Here is a 21,551-nt window from a genome sequence, read left to right as displayed (position 1 = left end):
TATGGTGTAGGGCAGGGGAACGTTTCCCCACGCTAGACTCGAAGCAGTCGAAGTGAGTACTCGAGCGTGGCTAATTCATTAATAAGGAGGGCCGTCCCGTTCTCGAGATGATCGTGCGTCAAGGACATAAATAGGTGTGTGAGGGAGATTGCGTGCAAAATTCCAATCCTACAAAACCATGGCATGGTTTTCCCACCCGTTGCTACCGATGTCGGTGCTGCTGGGAGACTCCGGCCGAAATCGAAGCCCGGGGCGTGGTAATCGATAAGCATCATCAACAGCAGCAACGTTTCTGTCGGTGGTAAGAAGCTTTCAGAACGCGCTCATACCTTGACCTTTTGCAGAGCGAACACACACACACACACACACGTTGTGGCCTGGTAATGGGGGGGGTGTGCTGCAAGTCACGAACTCAAACCTACGGGGTAGAGCGTACGAATGAAGGGACGACACGTTAAAACTGAAGCAGAGAAGCAGGGCAAACTTTCATCCACCGGGCGAGTCCCCGGGCAGCGAGGAACCAAAGCCATTCTCGGCTAGTGTAGACTTCACACGTTCCACTTATGGGTTTCGAAACGAAACTCCCAATGACGTCAGTCACGTTGTTTCTCAAGCAAAAACCTCGCTTCAGCTCTGCTCATTTGGCGTGGTAGCAAGCGTTTCTTGGCTGGGCTGGTGCAACGCCAAAGGAATCTTGAAACCATCGCGTCTTGAGCCGACCGCGATCCCGAAAAAACAAAGCGCTCGAAAACCAACGGCACACCAGCGAAACAATATCAAGCGCACGTACAAAGTGAGAAACGGAGCGAGAAAGAAAGAGGGAGAGAAGCGTGTACCGTAGACAAATAAAATGTCGAAAAATGGCGAAAGTTTGGACCGTACCGTGCGCGTTTGTTTTGTCATGAATTTGTTTCCCCCCCATACCTCCCCCTCCTCCCCCTCCCCCCGCCACCATTTAATGGATCTTCGAGCAAATGAGTTGTTGTTTTTTGTATGCAACACGCTCGTGCTGAGCGCGACGCGCCTTATCAAACCAGTACGGTTTGTCCGCACGTGTTTCGGGGTGCTTTTGCTTAATCATTTGTACACTCGACAGGAAAAACTCTGGTGGCATTTGTGCGCTCCAGCAATGTGTTTTTGGTGGTCCCAAGGGACAAAAGAACTTGAGAAGCGAGACAAAATAGCATGTTCATGAGCTGCAAAAGCTTCAAAAAGGTGCCTGCGCCGTCTTTCCAATTGCATAGCTTCAGGCGTATTGTATTGCAAAATAGCATACCTTCAGGGGCGGAAGATCGTTCGCTGTTTGTGTGGTGCACCTGAACTACCCACATGAAGGAGCTTTGTAAAGAGCTTGTTTACAGCTTTTAATAAGGTCTGGTACATGGGTTGACCAAACTTAAAAGCAGAAACCCCACGTTCGTGTTACATTTAGATACAGACACGAGTTCGTGTCGAATGTGTACACCTTTATGTTGCTACCCTCCCCCTAAACCCATTAACCACCAGTGCCCGCGCTCGCCCGCAAACAGAAGTCTTGGGGAAAACCTCCATTTTTGAGGGGCACAATTTTTATGGCCATTACTTTGCCCGCGTTTCGTGTGAGTTACGAAATGTAATTGAAATTTATTTTCCACACCCCACTTTTCTTGCTCCCCATTTCTCAGGCTACGCTCTCTCAGTATGCTGCTTTTGATTAATCCCGAAACAGAAACGACGGCGACTGTCGGTGACTTTTGTAACGTTTCGTTTGTTTGGCTTACAGCAGAGGAAGTGCGTGTTTCGCAGGCATTTTTTTTTCGGTACGCCGAATGTAAAAATGACAGCTAACCCGATGATGATGGTGGTTCCCTGGTGGCTTCCTGTTCTGTAGCGAGCATGTGGTTTTTGGCATGCTACTTGTCGTCTCTTTGTCTTGGTTTAGCTTTTTTTTTGTTTTATTTTACACGACCGACAAACCACCAACACCTCGCTGGAACGGTGAGTGAACGATAAGAGTTTTGGGGAGGAAGAATTAGTAAGCGAAATCAAACGAAAGACGGAAATAGGACCTGCTTCTATCCAATGTTGGCGTTTTGGGATGCTTCAGAACTCCGAACCCTTGTAGACGGATGGAAAATGACAGTGTCACCACAATCCATAATAAAATGACTTCTACCGGTCAGTGTGTGTATCTATGTGTGTGTGTGCTTGTCCAAATGCGAGTGGAAGTAGTTAAGAACACACAGACACACTCCTAGAGCCGGTGGGCAACAACACAAAACAAAAACCCCATGAAACCAAACAAAGTTTGGTATCTTTCCGGGGCTGACCCGGTTCTGTGTGCCTTGCCCCTGCTTTGCTGGAGCAGGCGATAAATGTCGCCAGTGTTTGGTCTGACCAATCCCACACTCACACAACTCACTCAACCCACCCGTAAAGAGCGGGCAAAAGGGGGGGAATACAACACAGAACGAACCAGCAGTTAGCCGATGGCAAGTCTCTCAACAAGACAAGAAGACGGTTGTGAACACTTAAGGGCAAGAAGCACGCACAGCATAAGAAAACCAAACAAAAAAAACAAAGAAAAACTCCTCCCACCCACTCACAGACACACACACACACACACTTGGACACAAATTTATATGCGAAATGCCATCATTTGGATGGCGCTCGGAGACTGGCGTTGCGTTCTGTGTCGGTTTCTTCACCCGGCTACAGTGGGGGAAACCATCCCATTGTGACTCCCTGCGCCTGTGTCTTAGTTGTCGTCGTCTTACCTTACCAGCAAAGGGCAGGGTGCGTGCGCATTGCAATAAAGAGCTAGTGCCATTACAAAAACGGTTATTAGCAACAGAGAAAACTCTGTTATTAGCCAGCGAACTGTGGCGAGGGTAAGCGGTGGTGGTGGTCTGACACACCGAACGGAAGACATCTTCATGCAAACCAAACACGCAGCAGCGTAGGTAAAGGAAGAACTAGACAGCGAGCGCATTTTTCACACTCATCCAGCACAGTGTGCAGGGGAACCAACATCTTTGTTCGTGTTGGAAGGAGCCGGAATCGATCGTTGTCGTCTGTGTGTGTGTGTGTGTGTGTGTGTGTGTGTGTGTGTGTGTGTGTGTGTGTGTGTGTGTGTGTGTGTGTGTGTGTGTGTGTGTGTGTGTGTGTGTGGAGGCTGTGGAGGACACAAACGCACTACCTAACAAACCGATTACGCTCGTCCAGCGCTGTTTGTGGAGCAATAAGCTCGTGCACATTAGCCAAATTCTACTACGGGTACGACGGATACATTTAAAATTTCCATCAACCATCCCACACGAAGGTGTGTATGTGTGCTGGACCTCTTTGTCTGTGGACGCTTTTGCAAAACACAGATAAATTTGCACAGGAAATTGACTTTAGCAAACGGCTTCCTGCGGTGTGAATGCTGCCCGTGCGTGAAACACCAAGCGTCTCCATTGCGGCGCCCGGGACACCACGTGTATGTGCTGCTATTTTCTTATGAGCATATGAGTCCGGAGTAACGCGTTCGCGTACCATCTGGCACAACTGTGTCTGCAAAAGGCAAGTATGGAGCAGCGCTCTAGCTTGCTGAAGCTCATCTACACGTGTGTGGGTTTTTCGTGCGGTGTTAACATTAATTTCCTGATGCCAGGAGGCGATAAATCGTTGGCGATGGCGGCGGCAGTGGTGATGGGACTGCTCTATCTTATATCCCTAAACCACAGCAAACCCCTCCCCCCCTTAACTCCCTGAGCGATTCCATTTTAGAGCCCCCAAAAACTGTTACTTGGAAAGAAACTTGCTGCTGCTGCTGCTGGAACAACAGCCAAAGGAGGGAATGAAGTTTAAAAAAAAAACGCAAAGGGAATGCAAATTATTTATTCATTTATTATTTAGCGCTTCGAACACAAAGCCACCGCCAACCCCCCCCCCCCCCCCCGCACAGTAAATAATGTGATACAGGCAAATGGATTGTTTTGGGGCGTCGTAAAAAGCGCGGATCTGCGCCGTGGATTGAGTGAAATTAATTACCGCCGGCACAAAGTGAGAGCCGAACGCCGAGATCGTCTAAAAGTGATGCTGTTTTTTTTTTTTAGCGAGACAAGCCCACCACAAAATGGCTCACGGGGCTCGTTTTTACTACAAGATTACTCTCCCTCACTCCGTCTCCTAGGGTGCCCCCCCCCCTGGGGTATCGTTTGAAAATTGGATTATGGATGATGTTTGGAGGCAACCGCGCCAGCAGCGCCGCGTTAAGATGGCAGCGGGCCAAAGGAAAGGCTTGCTTCTGCTGCAAAACTGCTTCGCTTTATCCGCTTTTCGGTTCGTTGTTGCCTGTAAAACTGTATAATGAATACTAAATGAGCTTCTTCGCACTTCGGCATCACGCGGCTGCAGGGCGAAGAGGGAGTAGCTACTTTACGCCCGGTCATTGATCATGTGAACTGATGAAGCGACTGAAAGGAACCCTTTTTCGTGCTAAAAATAAATATACATCGCACCCACCTTGGTTGGGAAGGTTCCTGTCCCGAATTAGCCTGCCTTAACATTGTAAAACGGTGATAATTTGGCCAGCGGAAACCACAGGGAAAACGCAATAAACCAAATCGATGGTTGCTGCGATCAAATTACCCCTTGATTTGAATGCGATTCTGCACCATCCTTCCTGCCGCGTGTCCAGCGTGTCAAGCGGGCGCCCAGTAAAGGACGGTGACGGTTTGACCGTAAAAGAATGCTGTCCTCTTCCGCTCCCGGTCTCTTGTGTTGGGGGGCCGTGCTGCCCATAACACTTCGCCTTAATGTCCAGTGCTCGATTATGCACGCGGAACGAAAGCAAAAGGTCAATGTATGTGCGTGTGCGTGTGTGTTATGCCTTTCCATGGTTGAGTGTTTTTCGGTTGGAGTGGAAAGTTTTTGTTTTTGTTTTACAACCCATCCTCACCCATTTCGAAGTACAATCAAGATAATCTGAATATCGATTTTTGACCCCACCCTCGTACGTACAATGAACCGGATCCCTTCTCATGTGGGTGCATGTGTGTGCGTGTGTGTGCATGACTTTTGTCGCACGGAATCTCGGTTTTCCAGCTCATCTTACTTTTTTCGTTGCTTTTGTGTGCAACCGTTTCCGTTCCTTTTTTCCTTTTTTTGTTTTACTTAGTTATCTGTGTGTGTGTGTGTCACTGTGGCGCGCCACAGTAGCTGCTGTCACATCTGCCCGGCACCACCTCCGAAGACGCTGGAGGAACAAATTGATGGAGAATGAAATCATCCCATGATGGTGGGAGAGCCATGACCACGAGCCATGACGGTCGACGGTGGCTGAGAACGCTGATGAAATAGTCATGCGGTGGCCCAGCGACACTCTCGCCTCAGCTGCTGTCTCCGTTTTAGCAGCAGACGGATGCTAGGCGGCTGGCCGAATACGAACGACAGACGCCTCCGGTCTGCCGAAGGATACCGACACCGGCGCCATTGCATACGCCGCTACGTACGTGGAAGATTTTGCAGCATTTATCATGCCGGTAAATGGCACGGGCACTGGGAAGGATTCTCGATCCGGCGTATCCCGGTGTCGGTGTGGAGGAAAGGGCGAAGAAAACCAGGGCCGCTCGCTCGCGTATCATTATGTGCGCTCTGGCTTCACTTGACGCCGAACGGGGAGGGCGGGGAGGCCGACTGGCGACATAAACCGGGCCGGCAACGGTGGCGTCATGCAATTACCATGCGGACGTATACGTGTGAGCGTGTGGGTGTGCTTTTCCTTAAGCTGGCAATTAATTTTGCAATTATTCCCTCACCCACTCTCTCTCTCTCTCTCTCTCTCTCTCTCGTGCTGTCGTGCAAGCTTGGAAGCTGATGCTTCACCAATCGCACCATAAATGGGCGATCAAATTTACGGCTTCCGGGCGATGGAGAGGAATCGCAGGAAAATCGGTTCGATGTCTGCCTGATTGCCAGCCGATTGTAGTGATCGAGAGCTTTCGCTCCGTTTGCATTGGCCGCTAGCGGTGTGATTCGCACGCCATTTAAGAGGGGATTAACATGTTTATCAAAACCCACACATCTGCTATTAACTCTCACCGAGCTTACAATTTGCTATTCAGAAGCCACATTTGGATGAATGCAGGACGACAGCCAATTAGGCTTTTGTCGATTTTACTGCTTTAAAATGATTATTTTTTGGTGCAATTTCATAGCAATATCTGACTGAAACTCCAAAATGAGGTAAATCTCTTCTCAACAATCATAAAGTTATGGATAGTTTTACCTTTTAAGCCACTCAATCTGTTCAATCTGTGAGAAGCGCATCGGCTGGGAGGTATTTTAAGCTACAAAAACATGACAATTGCGTTGCAGCATCACCCTTTTTTCATTTCCATCCAATAAGCTTAACTGTCAGCCTGTCAGTGGAACAATATTCATCACCCGGGTAGGTATTTATCACTGAATTGACATTTGAGCTGTCAAATTAAGAAAACTGCGTATCTGAGAATCAGCGTAGTACAGGAATACGGACTGTACTACTTTTCTAAAATTAAAAAAAAATCGTTTCAAAAAATTGGTAAGTTTTTCTTGGCTCAATGAGGCCCTTTCTGACCAACGTTCGATGATGATCGATAGTTTGCGATGAACTTGATAAACAAAAATGAGCTTCAGTTATATGTAGATATGCTATAACTAGAGGTTTATTTATATGCTCCTTAATTTAATTATAAGGTTGCCGATTAGACACGATGGTCCGTCGGTTATTTATGAAATAAATAAATAAATAAATAAATAAAAATGTATAACACGGCCCAGGAAACAAAAATTTCATGAAATGAATAAAAAATTTACCAAAATGAACTACGATGTATCTGAAATGAACAAAAATGAATTTTTCACGGTCCCCCAAGTGGACAAATTTTGACTAAAAATGAACCAAAAACCTGTTCATCGGTGAATCATTGCACAGAATGAACTATCGGTCGTTATCGATCGGTCATTGGAAACCTTCTCAATATCTAGGCTATGGACAGAAATAATCTAGGCAGAAATACTGAGAGTAGTTTTGCGCCTGCTTTTGTATGGAGTGTGGTCATGATTTTAGACGCCAACTGTCAATATGGCCATATGAAACAGCAGGCTAGTATCTTAAAAGCTCCCCTTCCATGTTGGATGTTGTCAAATCTAGTCTATCTCAAACCAATTTTGTTGATATCTACTACAACATATTTTAGCTTCAGCAAAGAATTAACACATACATGAGCTATCCTTTTCAATTAGTTAGTTTACATTTGGTTAGATTGACGTAAACAATTACGCTTTATGGCATTCTGGCGTGTGGCTTCAAAGTTACACTCGGCAAATGTCAAACTTCGTGTAGAAACACTGGTTGGAATCGTAAAACTTCCCATAGAATACAACTGTCAATTCCTAATATTAAATCCATTTCAACGGTTTGAAGTAAATCCCTGCTTTTCATACTGCACTACGTACGCGAGATTGATTTCATAAGCTGCATCCTCCTTGGGATGATTCCATCTCATTAGACTCAACCTTATCTGCACCCTTTACAACCACTAACGCGATAGTTTCCATAGCATTAATGGCTTCTTTCAACACGGCCGCGCCCTACAAACCCCGTGCTTTAAAGCCATCTTTGTGCTGCTTCCTGTCATTCAGCGCAGATATGCATAACTCAATAGACTGCTTCTATCTGCTTCCGCCACACCAGGCCATCCAGGTGTTTGGACGCGCGCGCGTGTGTGTGTGTATATTTAGCTCCATCACTCATCGAGCGAGCATAGAGCACGAAGCTTTGAATAGCCCGCTTCTAACAGTGGCAGCCCGCTTCTAAAGGTGCTGTGTTTTAAAAATAACGTAACCCTCTATTTATAACCCATCCTCTGGCACGGGCCGGGATAAAGGACCGCACAGTAATGCAAGGTAGGACTGCCCGAGGTACGTTTATGCTCCAGTCAACGTCGCTCATTTTAACTGCTCCTAAGCGAGCGGTCCCGTATAACATGCTGGCGGGGGATCCCGGCGCTCGGGATGATGAATAGAGGCGTGGATTTTATGCTCATGCTTGCACGGCCGTCCACTTCCATTGCTGGATTGAATTATTCACAGCGGACCAAATCCTTATTCCACGTTCCCGTTCACGGTGTGTCAGTGCGTGTGTGTGTTTGTGTGTTTGTGGCGTTGAAACGCTCGAATCAGTTCCCAGCGCTTACTTCATTGCGAGGCTTACCGAGCTTTAATGATACTTGGGAGGTTTGGAAGCCATTAAGGGAGGGTGAACTATCCTTAAACTTCCGCTTCGGCAGTGAGGAAGCGTGAGGGCTGGTGGGGAAAAGGTGGCCACCCTGGTTGTGCAATCTATTCGGTAGCGGTAAAACTTCAATTAAAGTGTGTATGTAGCTGCAGCGTTGCCGGTGGGTTGCTTGCCTAGTTTCACTCTCATTCGCCGCTCGGTGCTCCTGCAGGAACATCGGCAAGGTATTCAGGTGCTCCAAACACCTAAACACACATCCACACACGCGCGCACAGGTTCACACATACACACAATAGTTTAGGTGAACCACACGCTACGAGCAACGGTTTTGAGAAGCAAGAAGGCTAAATTTGCATAAATAAGCCTCAAGGCGAAATTTATGGCGCACGGGCAGGATTTATGGGTGATGGCGTGCGGCGACCGTCGAGAGGGCGAGGAGAAAGAAGAAGGAAAAAATGTTATAATCACTCTCGCTACCCTGCGCCATCCTGCTGTTACTCTACCTTTTAATGGTGGCCAACACCCCCTGCGGCCGGGGGGTGGTATGGGGAACCGAGCCGCGGTATTACCCAGGCGTGAGAGTATTTGATTTTCAAATGACCGTGAGTTTGCTCGCCTAGTAAGGTCGCCACTGTTACGGCGCTCGTCACGGGGCCAGGTCACGCGGAAGCCAGCCAATCATTGTCCTTCTGCTGTATGTGTGTTCTCCCCTCTCTCCTCTTTCTCTCTCTCACACACACACACACACACATATGTACATGCGGTGACCTCAATCAATCACATATGCGCCACATATTAACGGTATGCATGCGTCGTCGACCCGCGCGGTTGGCCACCGTAGGCGGCTAGGTTAGTGTGTCGCGCTAGATCGTACACTGTCAGGGGTGATAATTCCCGGAAGGTCCACCCGGAATGACCTTTCCAGTCAGCAAGGAGAAAGGACTGGGGTACATGAGCCACAACGGGGTACAAACTTTTGCGGCAACTGTTCCTTACACGAGGGCGTACATGATGTTAGCAGCAGCACAAGCACATGAATGTCAAAGAAGTTTTTTTTTATCTTTGCCGTTTATTGTTACTTTATGAACCTCCGTCACCCCGTGTTTGCCACGGGGTGACACGGTGAATGGAATATTCAAATGAAGGACCACCTAATTAGGTGTCCGTTCCAGAAAAGCTTTGCAAAAGCGGAGGAATGGGGCGGCCTTGCACGCGTACGAGCAAAAAGGATGATGTTCCCTATTTCTGTTTCCATCATCCGATTGAGCCGAAGCTAGTGGGTGAGAACCCGTAGGTGTGTGGGAAGTAATGTTTATTCAAATGTTAGAATTTGTGTCTTTTGCATGCCGGTGACACGTCCATAAAGCGACGAGAGCTTTTGTGTGTGGAGTTACTGTGTGGGGGCATGTGCGGGTACGGGCTTGGTTTGGATGCAAGGATTCTTGCAGGATCGGAAGTATAGTGGGAAGGGAAGCGATTTGAAAGTTTGCTTGTATAGCAAAGTGTAATGATTGGTTGTTCGATAATGGTAGTGCGATAAGAGTATCAGCAAGTTCCAATTAGGTTCAAACAAATGTATTAACCTTTTTGAAAACATGTGCACTAAAACATGAACACACTATAAATGAAGCGCAAGTGTCGAATGTATTATAAATATGAGGGTTACTTAATCATTTTTGCAACGAAAACAATGCTTACAGATGCCTATAAAATATTTAAATAGTCATAAAAGTCAGCATTGAGCACACATACATATCATTTTAACACATTAATTTTGAAGATTCTTTTTGCTAACATTTCCCCACTGCTTCTCATGCATCGAGTTCAGTGTAATATAAACTAACGAAGTAGGCATTCCAAAACCAACGCAGTCAGATACGCTGTGGCAGCGAAAGCACATCCATTCATAAAGCGGTACTCCGTGTTCATCTGAATAGATCCGTGCGTAAGCGGTCGGCGCTGCACACGGCCGGCCATCAGCAGCGTTCTCATCCGGACCCTGCAAAAAAGGCCCTTGTTATTGTGTTTGTTCATTATTATTAGCAAGGCGCTGTGTAGTTTCCCCCCTCAATATCGATTGTAAAGTGAACCTCTTTATTTCCAAGTGACTTTGAAGATGTGAAAACGGTATAATTAATTAAAATAATAATTGGCAGTGCCGACTCTTCCTCTCTCTCCGGCAAATTCCTTCCCTTCTCTGATCGATAGTCATTCCGCATTCACAAAGAATAATGTTATTAATTCTTTCACCGTGTATATTTCTCCGGGCATTTTCAGGATAGAGTTTTCAACCGCAAAGTGAAGTGTGTGTAGGTGGGTGTGTATAAAATGTTTGTGAATAAAAAAAACATGAATTATAATCCCAGCCCAACCAGTGCCCGATAGTAGTGTGCTGTGCTGCAGGGAAAGTGCGCTACTGTTGTGCTGTGTGCGGCTCTGCGGTCGATAGCGTGTGTTGTGTGTGCATCATCATATCCTGCCTTTCCTGGATATTGTGCAAACACACACACACACACACATACACACATACACTGTGTGCCTGTTTCGCCAGTGCCGCGGGATATATCGATTAGCAGATGTAAATTCGAAGCACACGCTCTCTCTCTCTCTCTCCACGTCGATCTATATATATGTGTGTAATAAAGTCAAGCATGTAAGAAAAGCGCCACAGTGAAGTGCGTGTGTGGCTGGAGTGGTGTTGTAACGCGTGGTGGTGGTGGTGCAGTGATTGCAGAGTAATTGCCACTACACGCGGCAAATGTACGAACATGTACGCGTGGGTGGTGAACGTCCTGTCCGGCAGCAGCAGCAGTAGAAGCAGTAGCAGCAACCCTGCTCATCCACCCGTCGTCGGTGTTGCTACCGAACCGACCAGATCGCGGTACGTCCACGTACGTGGTGTCGTGTGAAAGCTGCCCAAGTGAGCAACACGCGCGTGTGGCTGTGTTGGTGAAAAATTAAAATACAAGCAGAATTAACGGGCAAAGAGTGGAAGGCAGAGAAAGCGAATCAGAAAAAAAAGAAAAACACACACAAAGTCCTTCAGCTTTTCAAGCTCTACAAACGGAAGCACGGAAGGGCTTTTGAGCGCGAGGCACAAGTATCAGTTCCAAGTTCCTTTTTTGCTGCTAGTGATAGTGTGATAGATATTGTGTGTGTTTATGTGTGTGCTGGTGAGCAGCAAGGTGCAGGTTCCAGTATGCTCATCCACGGTCGGCCGTGCTGTGGCCAGTGTTGATAAGAATCGATCGCAGTCGCGTAACGCGCGTGCAAGGCGAGTTGCTGGAGGCAACATAGACGCGCTGGCAACACTGCTGCCCCGCTAACCGGCACCGGACCCTCGTCCCTCGAACCCCCCATCCCCCCACGCCAGTGATCCACGATGCCCGGCGGACGGAGGGGGCTCGTCGCTCCCCAGAACACGTTTCTGGAAAACATTATCCGGCGCTCGAACTCGCAGCGTAAGTATTGGACCCTTACCCCCTCGCTACTCTAACCGTTTCGATTGTCCTCCTTCCCACGGATGTGTGTGATCCTCGCTACATCCCTCCACCCTTCCCGTGGTAATGATTTTCACTGAACCTTTCCTCCTCCATTTGCACCCATCCCACCTTAATCGCAGCAGTCGATGAAAGCAGCAGGTTCAGTAGCAGCGGCAACGGTTGGTCAATATGTTCGTCCTAAATAAATGGCCACACTCACTCGCTCCATTGTGTGTGTGTCGAAGGCCACCCGTGGACGATGGCGAAGAGTGGGGGCATGGGAAAGGCGATGAAATTCAACACGTCCCCCCCTCTTACGGCCACGATGACGATGGGACGGTGCGACGAAAGCAATGTTTTTATGGCGCACTCTTGTGTTTCGCCTTTCGTCAGCGTTTTTTCTTTTGCGTCATGCCCAGGAAAATCCAATTCCTTTACTCCCACTCCGTGTGTGTGTGTGAGGGCTGCATCCTTCGCTGCCCTTTCCCAAATAGTAAAAGCGCATCGTTCGATTTTGCCACCCCTGCATCCCCCTACTCCTACAACGTCCCCGACGCTTTGCCCATCTCAGCGCTGGAGGAAGCTGTTCTGTTTTGATTTTACCGTATTTGTTTACAGTGTGTTCGGTTTGTGTGTTTGTTTAGGTGACGGATTGCCGTTAAGAAGCTCTTATAAGGGGGGGGGGGGGTTCCTGCTGAGCTGGTGCAAATGTTGTTTCGCCAAACACACAGACACATCCACTCAAGCTCTCAGATTGGTGGGATGGAAAAGAACGCTTTACCACTCCCGGTAAAGCCCGGTTTTGTCTTGCAAGATGTGTTGTTAAAATTCAGTGTCGCAGCTCTCGCAACATTGAGATGCCGGTTACACTAATGGGTTTCGTTTTATTGCCCTGTTCTTCGGCTTGTCAGCACAAAAGCGGTAATTAAAATAATCTAAAAACGCACATAAAATGCTGTTTTCCTCGCGTAGGCGCGTGGCGGTCGGCAGCGATAAAATAGTTACAAATTTGTCAAAACCTTTGAGCAAATGGCAAATGTCGATTGTAAAGAAGAGCTCTGTCCGTGGCAAAAGTGACAAAACCGTCTTAATCAGGCGAGAGGTACAATACAAACACATAGGATTGAATGCATTAAGGATGGCGTTTTTGTTCTAAAACACCTAAAATAGTTGCTAATTCCAAAACAAACCACCGTTTTTCAGTCATTGTCGCTAAATTTTGACTCTAAGGCATCAATCTTTACCTCTAACGCATCAATCTTTGACTCTGACGCACACCTATTTTTGTATATAAGTCGACAATTTTCCACTCTTGTTGGAATCATGCTAAGTTTGCAAGGCATTTGGCCAGATTTATGACAACTGTAATTTGACATTAGAAAAACACAATAAAAGCATGTAATTGGAAAAGTTTTTTTGTGTGAAATAATGAATGATATTTCATACATTTTCAAGACATTGTTTACACCTTACAGCTCGAAAAAAAGTGAAATGTTGTTATTATAGCTATATATTAAATACTTACTTACTTATCCGGCGCTACAACCGCTTTGCGGTCTTGGCCTGCCTCATATATTAAATATTAATCAGAATATGGCTTATCCTACACGAAAAGAAATAAACTTAAATTCTTCAATTTGATTTAATCCATAAAACATGCTAAACACTATATATTATATGCATTTTCTTGTACTGTCAGCTTTTTTCCCTGTGAAAAAATAATGGTAAGCGAGTAATTACAAGAAAATACATTCAATAAATTATTTTAACCTGTTTTCTGGATTAAAAAGTTGAAGATTTCATTTCATTTCTGTTTTTTTTTTTGTAGTAGGGGAATAAAACTTCATTTGTTTTCGTGCTCAATTAGCTACATTCAGATGAATATTTAATGAAATATTGCAACAAAAAAACACAACATTTCACGTTCAATTTTACACGAGCTGCAACCCTCCGAGCTTTGGAGACAAACATTGATGCGCCCTGTCAAACATTGAAAAATAGGTGACTTACAACCAAAATATAGCGAAATCGACTGTAAGTTGTTTGTATAACCTTTTTTGGAAAACGACAGGTTTGATCGACTTTTCGTTCACCTCATGTTGTCTCTGCTGCAAGAAGAAGTGACAAAAGCTCACGTTTTGAGAAACGAGTTAGGTGTTTTTTGGTCGTTTCCCTGGTCGTTCACCTATATATGCTATTCTTTTTTTCCCCCGTTTGGAGTGTGTTTGTTAAGGGTAGAAACCCAAACCTAAAAGTTGACATTCTAGTTCTTACCATGAAAGATTGATGGCTGATTGATAAAGGCTATCCCGCTTGTTAACGTCAGCGCCATTTATTATTGAAAATTACAACCATCTTGCACTGGAAAAAAATATGAACAAACGAATACGAAGCAGCATCGTTTGGAATGTGATTGAACGGCAGTGGAATTACCACGGTTTATCAGTGAAGGTAGTTCCTATCCATTTGCCCTGACAGGCATGAACATTTTCCGGAAAGCTTCGGAACAATTTATGAACAAAAGCGTATTTCAGGTTTGGCGAGAGGCTTTCCCCCCCCCTCTCTCTCTCTCTCTCTCTCTCTCTGTCTCTCGTCGAGTTAAATGTACACACTTCCATCATAAGCATCATCCTCCGCATCACCATGATCATCGTCCTCATTACAGATAGCGAAGTACTGGGCACTCTTCCGTCTGTCGACGGCTGCCAAGGCGAGCGCTCGCCTGAAGTGGCCGATCCCATCGGCTGAAGGGTGCTTGTGTTGAATGTTTTTGCATAAATCAATCAACGTGAAGAATGTCCGCTCCTTCACCACCGCTATCGCTTCCTCCTCTGCCGCTTCGGTTGGTAGGTTTGGGTTTGGCGTCGGTGGTTGACGCCGGCAGTAGTGATAAGGAATTTGCAAACAATCCCGAGTGCCGAGAGCGCTTCATGCCGAGCTGATGGGGCGTACTCTCTCTCTCTCTCTCTCACACACACACACACACACACATAGGGCTGGTACAGTTTGACAGCCGGAGCTTTATTAAACAGATGCAATGAAAATATGAGATTGTGAAGTGTTTTGAGAAGAGTGAGTCGACAGGAAGGGCGGCGTGGCATACTGGAATTTTTCAACATGTTACAGCAATGGCGTAGAACGAAGTGCTGGAAATAAATATTGTAAAAGTTCTAAAATAAGGAAGGCTGTGCCAAGGATTGAGCGCTGGTAGTATAATGAATTTTGGATAATAATTGGAAAATGTTTGAGCTTTTCCTTAGCGTTTGGTTTCAATTGAAGCTCCTTCAGGCTCCTCGCCTGCTGTGTCGCTATATCAGGAATTCTTCCATTTTATCCCATTCCCATACCCATCATCGTGCAGTGTCATTGTCATCGTATTTGGCATCGTCATGCCATACACCCTTCTTTATTTGTAATACATAGGATGAGTACAGCATAACTGCTAGCGACTGCCCTGAGTCTTTCTGCTACACCTTCTCCTTCAATTACCCTTATCAGTTAAGCTGCTGTTAAATCATCCTTATCATTATCCTTTTGTTGGTTAAATCTGCTTTTTCCCCCTATTTATACGACAACAAACTGTTCGTTTTTCACTCACTCTCTCTCTCTCTCTCTCTTTCTCTCTCTACTCTCATTCCAGCGGACAGTTCCTTTCTATTGGCTAACGCTCAAATCGTTGATTTCCCCATCGTGTACTGCAATGAGGCCTTCTGTAAAATTAGCGGCTATAATCGTGCTGAAGTTATGCAAAAGTCATGCAGGTAAGTCGACCGGAGTGGTCTATCCGGGGCTGGGGAAAGGGCACATAACTCCTCATTGCAACAAATGAGAACAAAAAAAAACCGGACACACATACACACCCATACAGAAAGGGCGCAGCAGATTAAAAGGTAAAAAGTAACAGCAGTACTTGGATCCTTAAAATACGCGCTAATGCTTAATGCTTTAGCGCGCAGAGCGGTATTACACGTGCTGCGTCCATACATGGTGCCCCTCCCCCCCTCCCCGCTGGGCTCGAAATCCGATTTAGTGCATATCTCATTTTGCTGGCTTTCCCCCGTTCTGCCTTTCCTTTTCCCGTATTATCACATTAGGTGCGGCTTCATGTACGGCGAGCTGACGGAGAAGGAGACGGTGGCCCGGGTAGAGTACGCGCTAGAGCACCAACAGCACGACCAGTTCGAGGTGCTGCTCTACAAGAAAAACAGTAAGTAGCCACACGGATACCTACACATTCGACGGCAGACCACAGTTCCCTCCCCCCCCCCCCCCCCCCCCCCCTGTGCGACTGAACAGCACTGAACGCGAACGAAACGGCCCGGCTTAACTCTTGATCCAATTAAGTTCGGGGTTTTGATCGATACGCGCTGGAGTGTTTGGGCGCGATGATTAATGAAGCACCTGCACCGGTGGACGGGCCCAGGTCCCCGGTCGTGCCAGGTAAGGCACGCTCCGAACGCTGCGCTGCCATGTCACGGTCACGATGACTGATAAAAAAAAAAGAAACTGGCGCGCACAGGAAGCGAGGGAGGCCATTTTCCGTAAGGTTCGAGTACGTTCGAGTAGTGTTCGCGCGTTGCGCGTTTTTCCCGATCCGAATCCGATCGATCGGTTGCTAGTCTTCGTTGTCGTGGCTCCGTTGCCGACGGATCGGCACTTCCCACGACACTGCTCCGGTCACAATGGTCGCAACGCGAGACGCGTATCATTGCCACCATTATGCACCACCGCTTCTAATGATCGATTTTTCCTTGTTTCCCCACGGTTTACTAATGCTCCTCCCTTCTGCTTCCTCCATTCGGCAACAGAAACCCCACTATGGCTCCTGCTCCAGGTCGCTCCCATTCGCAACGAACGGGATTTGGTTGTGCTATTTTTGCTGACGTTTCGGGACATTACCGCCCTCAAGCAACCGATCGACAGCGAGGACACGAAAGGAGGTAAGTGTTTACAGGGTAAATGCTCCGCAGTGTAAAAGACGATTTGTTCCCCCCGTTGTCGTCATCGGAATACGACAAAAACCGTGAAGCAACCAAGCATCATTCATCATGTGAACGGCCTCGCCGAGTTCGAACTCTCCCCAGGCGGGGGTGATTGGGAAAGATTGGGAAATGTATTCAAGCGACCGAATATCTTACCAGAAACACATTAGAGTGGGCTGTGAAAATGGGTTCTAACTGCTTAAATCGCGCTCTACTTGCATGGAACCTTCGCGCGCACACGACGATTGGCGTTCGGGTGTTCGTGCCGATGGGGCCACACCGGGAATCACGCAACCCGGATGTCCCGGAAGACACGAACGATCGGAACGAAAGAAAACATGAGCAAATTATCATCTTTTCTAATTGGAGCAAAATTGATCAATGCATTGTTGTTGTTATTGTTTTCATTAGTTTTTCGATCGATCCTACCGTGCTGGACTTTGTCGCCGGCTTTGTGTTGAACTGTTTTGTTCTCTCTCCCTACCGTTGCGTACCGCGCTGTACGCAGCTTCGTCTACCCTCTCTGTTGTTTCGTTGTTTCTGAACGCCACTTTGACTTTCTCTCTGTCTGTGCTTCGCTTCGGTTTATTCTATTCGATACTTTCTCTCTTTTTCTTCCTTTTCTTTGTACGCAAGCAGTTCTTGGTAAGTGTTACGTTCTATCGTGTTCTGTCGTTTTTGTTCCCTTTCTCCATTTGCTTTTCACTTTGCTCCTTTCTACTGCTCAAGAGAGTTTGCTGATCGGATAGGGAGTTTTGCAAGCTTTTTTAATATTTTTTTTTTAAACATTTTCTTGCTATCTTTGCTTTCATATCTTGACTGCGGTTCTGCGCAAGCTGCTGTAGAGTTGTGAAACATTTTGCAATCTGTTTTATTCTATAATTGCTTCCTTTGCTCTTTAGTGCGTTTTTCGATAGTTTCCACAGTTTTACAACCTCAAGCCTCGCTTTAGACAGTTTGCAAACCAAACCATTTGCGTACGCTGCTTCCCATTAGTGCCAGTTTACGCCCGCGTGCATATTTACAAACAAATCAAACTGCCACTTTCGCTTAGCGCCGCTCTTCGATTGAGCGAAACTATTTTCGCACCGTTCTAAATTAAGCGTACAGCTGACGTACGAACTTGACTGGAACTTTTCAATTGCAGTGAGGTGCCGTTTGTGCACGTTTGAACTCGCAACCGAAACCACCAGGCACAAAGCGCGCACAAATCCAAATCCATCGCGCCAGGCATAGGGGGGCTTTCCGCTTTACCCCCTGTGCCACAGCACATTAAACATGGCATTAAATTAGCTCGAGCCCGAATAAATTAATTCCGTCAACCGATTGCAGACCGTACCTACCGAAAGGCGCTTGACATTTGAGAAGCTGCTCAATCGTGTGCCGCGGCCGCGGCGCAGAAAACTTTACAAAAACGGAAATTGGAGCCGAACGCTTCTGGGCGCCGTAGCCACCCAGCTTCCGAGCGGGTTTGCAAAAGTTGCTTTTGTTTTCTTGATTTTACGGTAAACTTTTGCCAACCGGAAGGGCGGTTGCAAGAGAAGCGGGGGAAGAAAGGATGGAGCTTGTGCTTACAGCCGGTTCACGACCTTCGCCAAGGTGGCAAGGGAAAAATCGTTTTTCGTACGGGGTAGAAACTATTGCTTTGCAGTGGGGAATGGGAAAAGTTAAAATGTCATGCCCGCGACGAAAACAAACCCACAGGGACGGTGCTTGTTGAAAGGGAGCGGTAAAAAAAAAAACGGTTAGCAAAGCGTTAGCAGGATAAAATCGAACTTAGCGACATACTTTGTCCTGTGAATTGCATACTTTGAGGGGTTTAACTTTCAAAAATTCGAAATTCGTGATTCTACAAGCGCCTGAAGTTATGCAATGTTCATACTCATATTATTCATATCCTAAAGATTTATTCTACATTCGCTACTCGACCCAAACTGGATCGCCCGAACAAACAAAAATCGTCCCAAGAGCGCTCAAACAACTACACACCCGTCCGAAAGCAAAAGACACAAGAAACTTTGACTTATTCCCGCTGGCGGAGAGCGCGCCTCTCTTTTGTTGGGAAAATTGCGCGGTCATAAACAATGTTGCTGTCGGTCGGCTGTCAGTCGGCCGGAGTTGAAAACGGCACGCCCGGCGCATTTCCATTCCTGCCGAAGCGGGAAAGGCTGAGCCAGTTTAGGGAGCAGCACTAAAACGGAAATTGTGTAAGCACGCCGTTAAACGCATGGCAGCTTGTGATTTCGCTTTCCGGCGACTGTCTCTGAGTGGCGTTATTGTTTTCGACGTTGAACCCCGTGGCTCCCCCGCTGCCACAGCACATCGAACATTGACAGCAACAAGTTCCCGCTGGAAACGGGCGGCCTTTACAGTAGGGCAATGGCGGTGGTCTGTGTGAGTGTGTGTGTGTGTGGACGCGTATTGGCAATAAGTCAATATTTGATGGGCGATGGGCGAAGCGGCGCTTGGCGTTGGCTGAGTGATTGTGGCTTTAAAACCACCGCCAGCCAAGCAAGCAAGCGGCACGGAATGGCACGTGGGAACTGTTCGGAATTGATGTAGAATTTAATTCCCCCTTCGAACGCTCCAGAACCGTGTGCGGTTTGTACGAAGGGTACGAGGAATTTCCGGCACTGATCGGAATGTACAGTGCAACAATAGGAATTTCCGACTGTTTCGCCGACTGGCAGCCGACCAACTGCATGCAACCGATGAAGTAGGGGATGCGGTATTGTTTACCGTCTGCAATGATTAAATGCCCAAACCTGTCTATGCTCGAATGCAAATGGCATGTTTTATAATGGAGTCCAAATTCCACCCCAAACTGCTAGCTGCAAGACTAAAAATATTCCAATTGGAAAGTGTTTTCTTCCTTGCAGACTGTCGAACAGTTGATAATAGGCTCCTTGCATACGTTTTTTGCATATTTTGTGCGCCAGTTTGCATTAAGCCCCGCAATGTATGCAACACGCATAACAGAGCGCCCTAATTAATGCAATGCGCGTAGCAAAATGAAGCAAACTATCCAGCGATCACTGTTCAGGGCCGTGTCGTTTGCACACGTCCGAGCCAGAGGCCAGGGCGGAAAATGCAATCCGAGTCATTTTCTGGGAAATACTTTCACAACCCCTCCCTCAGCCATTTGTTGCATAACGCTCGCGCCCCATTGTGCACCGCTATATTATCGTGGCGAAATGAAAACAGCAGGCACATTAAAAATGGATGAAATAGTACGACCGAAGCGCCAATACACTGTTGCATTCACAGGTTGCGCCCGTCACGGCGACGACGATTGCATAAGGGCGCTTTCCCATCAACGCCATCAAAAGAATTGGGATCAATTTTGAAGCGACTGCCAACGGAATCCTCTCTCGCCACTCCACCCCTTCGTTCGATGGTTGCTTTGCTTTGGTTCGATTGTCCCACTACCCGGAATCGTGGCGGTGGCGGTTGGGAAATGATGCAACATGCTTCCAGCGCGCTCGTACCCACCAGCAAGAAGAATGGAGCGCAAAAGAATGTAGGAGAAAAATCGTTAAACCCCGTAGTGGTCCTGGTTGCCAGAGGCGGCCTCTTGCGCCCCCCCCCCCTCCCCGGAAGCCTGATTTCTTTGTTAATCAAATTTGAATAAGCAATTCTCGATTTCCAACCATCAGCCAGGAGCGCGAAGGAGTGCAGCTCGCCTGCCACCAATTGCCATGATCAACAGGAAATTGTAACCTATCCAAACCCGGTCCCGCAACCGCTCGGCGCCGCCACCCCACCCTTTTGCTTGGGGTTTGTGTTGAGGTGATGCGGCCGGAAGCATGAAGAAAAACACCGCTCTCCCCCATGATTGTTGATGGCATAATAGCGGGAACAGATATATTGAGAAAACGACGGAGAGAGAGAGAGAGGGAGAGTGTGAGAGAAATGGGTGTTGAATGACGGGCTTTTCTAGAATGCCCTTTTGCAATGGAGAAAGCTACCAATCACTCCGTTCACGTTATTCTTTTGCTTTTTTTTTCTTCTTCTTTAGTTGATGCCTTTTGATTTGTGTGAATGACAACGATTCGGCAAACAAAACGTCAAAACCGCACGTCAAAAAAAAAAAAGAAGGGCAAAGGCAAACCGAGTCCTCCGTCACGTTCAGTGAACGGAAGCGGTGTTAGTTTGTGAAAGGAGGGCTCGATTCGTTCGATTCGAACGTTAACGGAATTATTGAAAGGTTGTGAACCGACCCAGCCCAGCCGACACGACCCAAACGCCTTTGAACCAAGCAGTCGGGGCGGTGGAGACAGGATCTTCTACCACCCGGAACGGAGGTTACGATTGCTCGACTTCCGAGTGGCTTCCAATGCTTCCCCAACATGGGAAAGGGCGAGGCGCAAGCGGGAGGAAAGAAAACTAAAGTGTTCAAACCTTTTATTTGAACATCCCTCCCCCCTTTCTAGTGGATGGCAATTTGTTGAGCGCTTCGTCCTGCGTTTGCCCGCGTGAGCTGAGTCCATTCGCACGATGTATGCGGTACGGTGCGCGTACATTTTTAATGGCAGCCAGATGATGAGCTTTCACCGTATGACCTTTCACCGAGCGTTGTTGTTGTTATTGTTTGCTTAATGCTTTCTTGCCGGGGCAACTGGAAGCCGTTTCTGCCGACGCTGCAAACGATAATGTTTGAATACAATTACAGGATTATAAGATTATCGTTAAATGCGAAATGCGGGGTTCTTTGAATTGTGCAAATCGAACGGGCGGCTACATTACCATCCTCCGGCAGCACACAGAAGGATGTAGGATGAGCGTGTGAGGGGGCGGGGGGGGGCTTTCTTACGGGCGTGCTTTACCATTTGCCTTTTCTTA

General features: G+C 47.2%; 1 protein-coding gene across 3 annotated transcripts in view; it reads left to right on the top strand.

Moving 5' to 3' along the window:
* The window catches only part of LOC121588394 (potassium voltage-gated channel protein eag), a 43,924-nt gene that overhangs the window by 8,325 nt on the left and 14,048 nt on the right, over positions 1–21,551 (top strand). The window contains exons 2-6 of one of the 3 annotated variants that reach the window (XM_041906266.1): positions 10,523–11,706; positions 15,368–15,488; positions 15,822–15,934; positions 16,536–16,667; positions 17,349–17,354. In XM_041906266.1, the coding sequence (XP_041762200.1) occupies positions 11,628–11,706; positions 15,368–15,488; positions 15,822–15,934; positions 16,536–16,667; positions 17,349–17,354 (451 nt within the window). In that variant the 5' untranslated portion in view covers positions 10,523–11,627. Of the gene's footprint in view, positions 1–10,522; positions 11,707–15,367; positions 15,489–15,821; positions 15,935–16,535; positions 16,668–17,345; positions 17,355–21,551 lie in introns of all 3 variants that reach the window. The other 2 variants (XM_041906265.1, XM_041906267.1) reach the window with 2 other exon arrangements.

This window comes from Anopheles merus, chromosome 2R (assembly GCF_017562075.2).
Source record: "Anopheles merus strain MAF chromosome 2R, AmerM5.1, whole genome shotgun sequence".
Lineage (NCBI taxonomy): Eukaryota > Metazoa > Arthropoda > Insecta > Diptera > Culicidae > Anopheles > Anopheles merus.
Note: the sequence above shows the minus strand (reverse complement) of the source record. Positions and strands in the feature narration are given on the sequence as shown.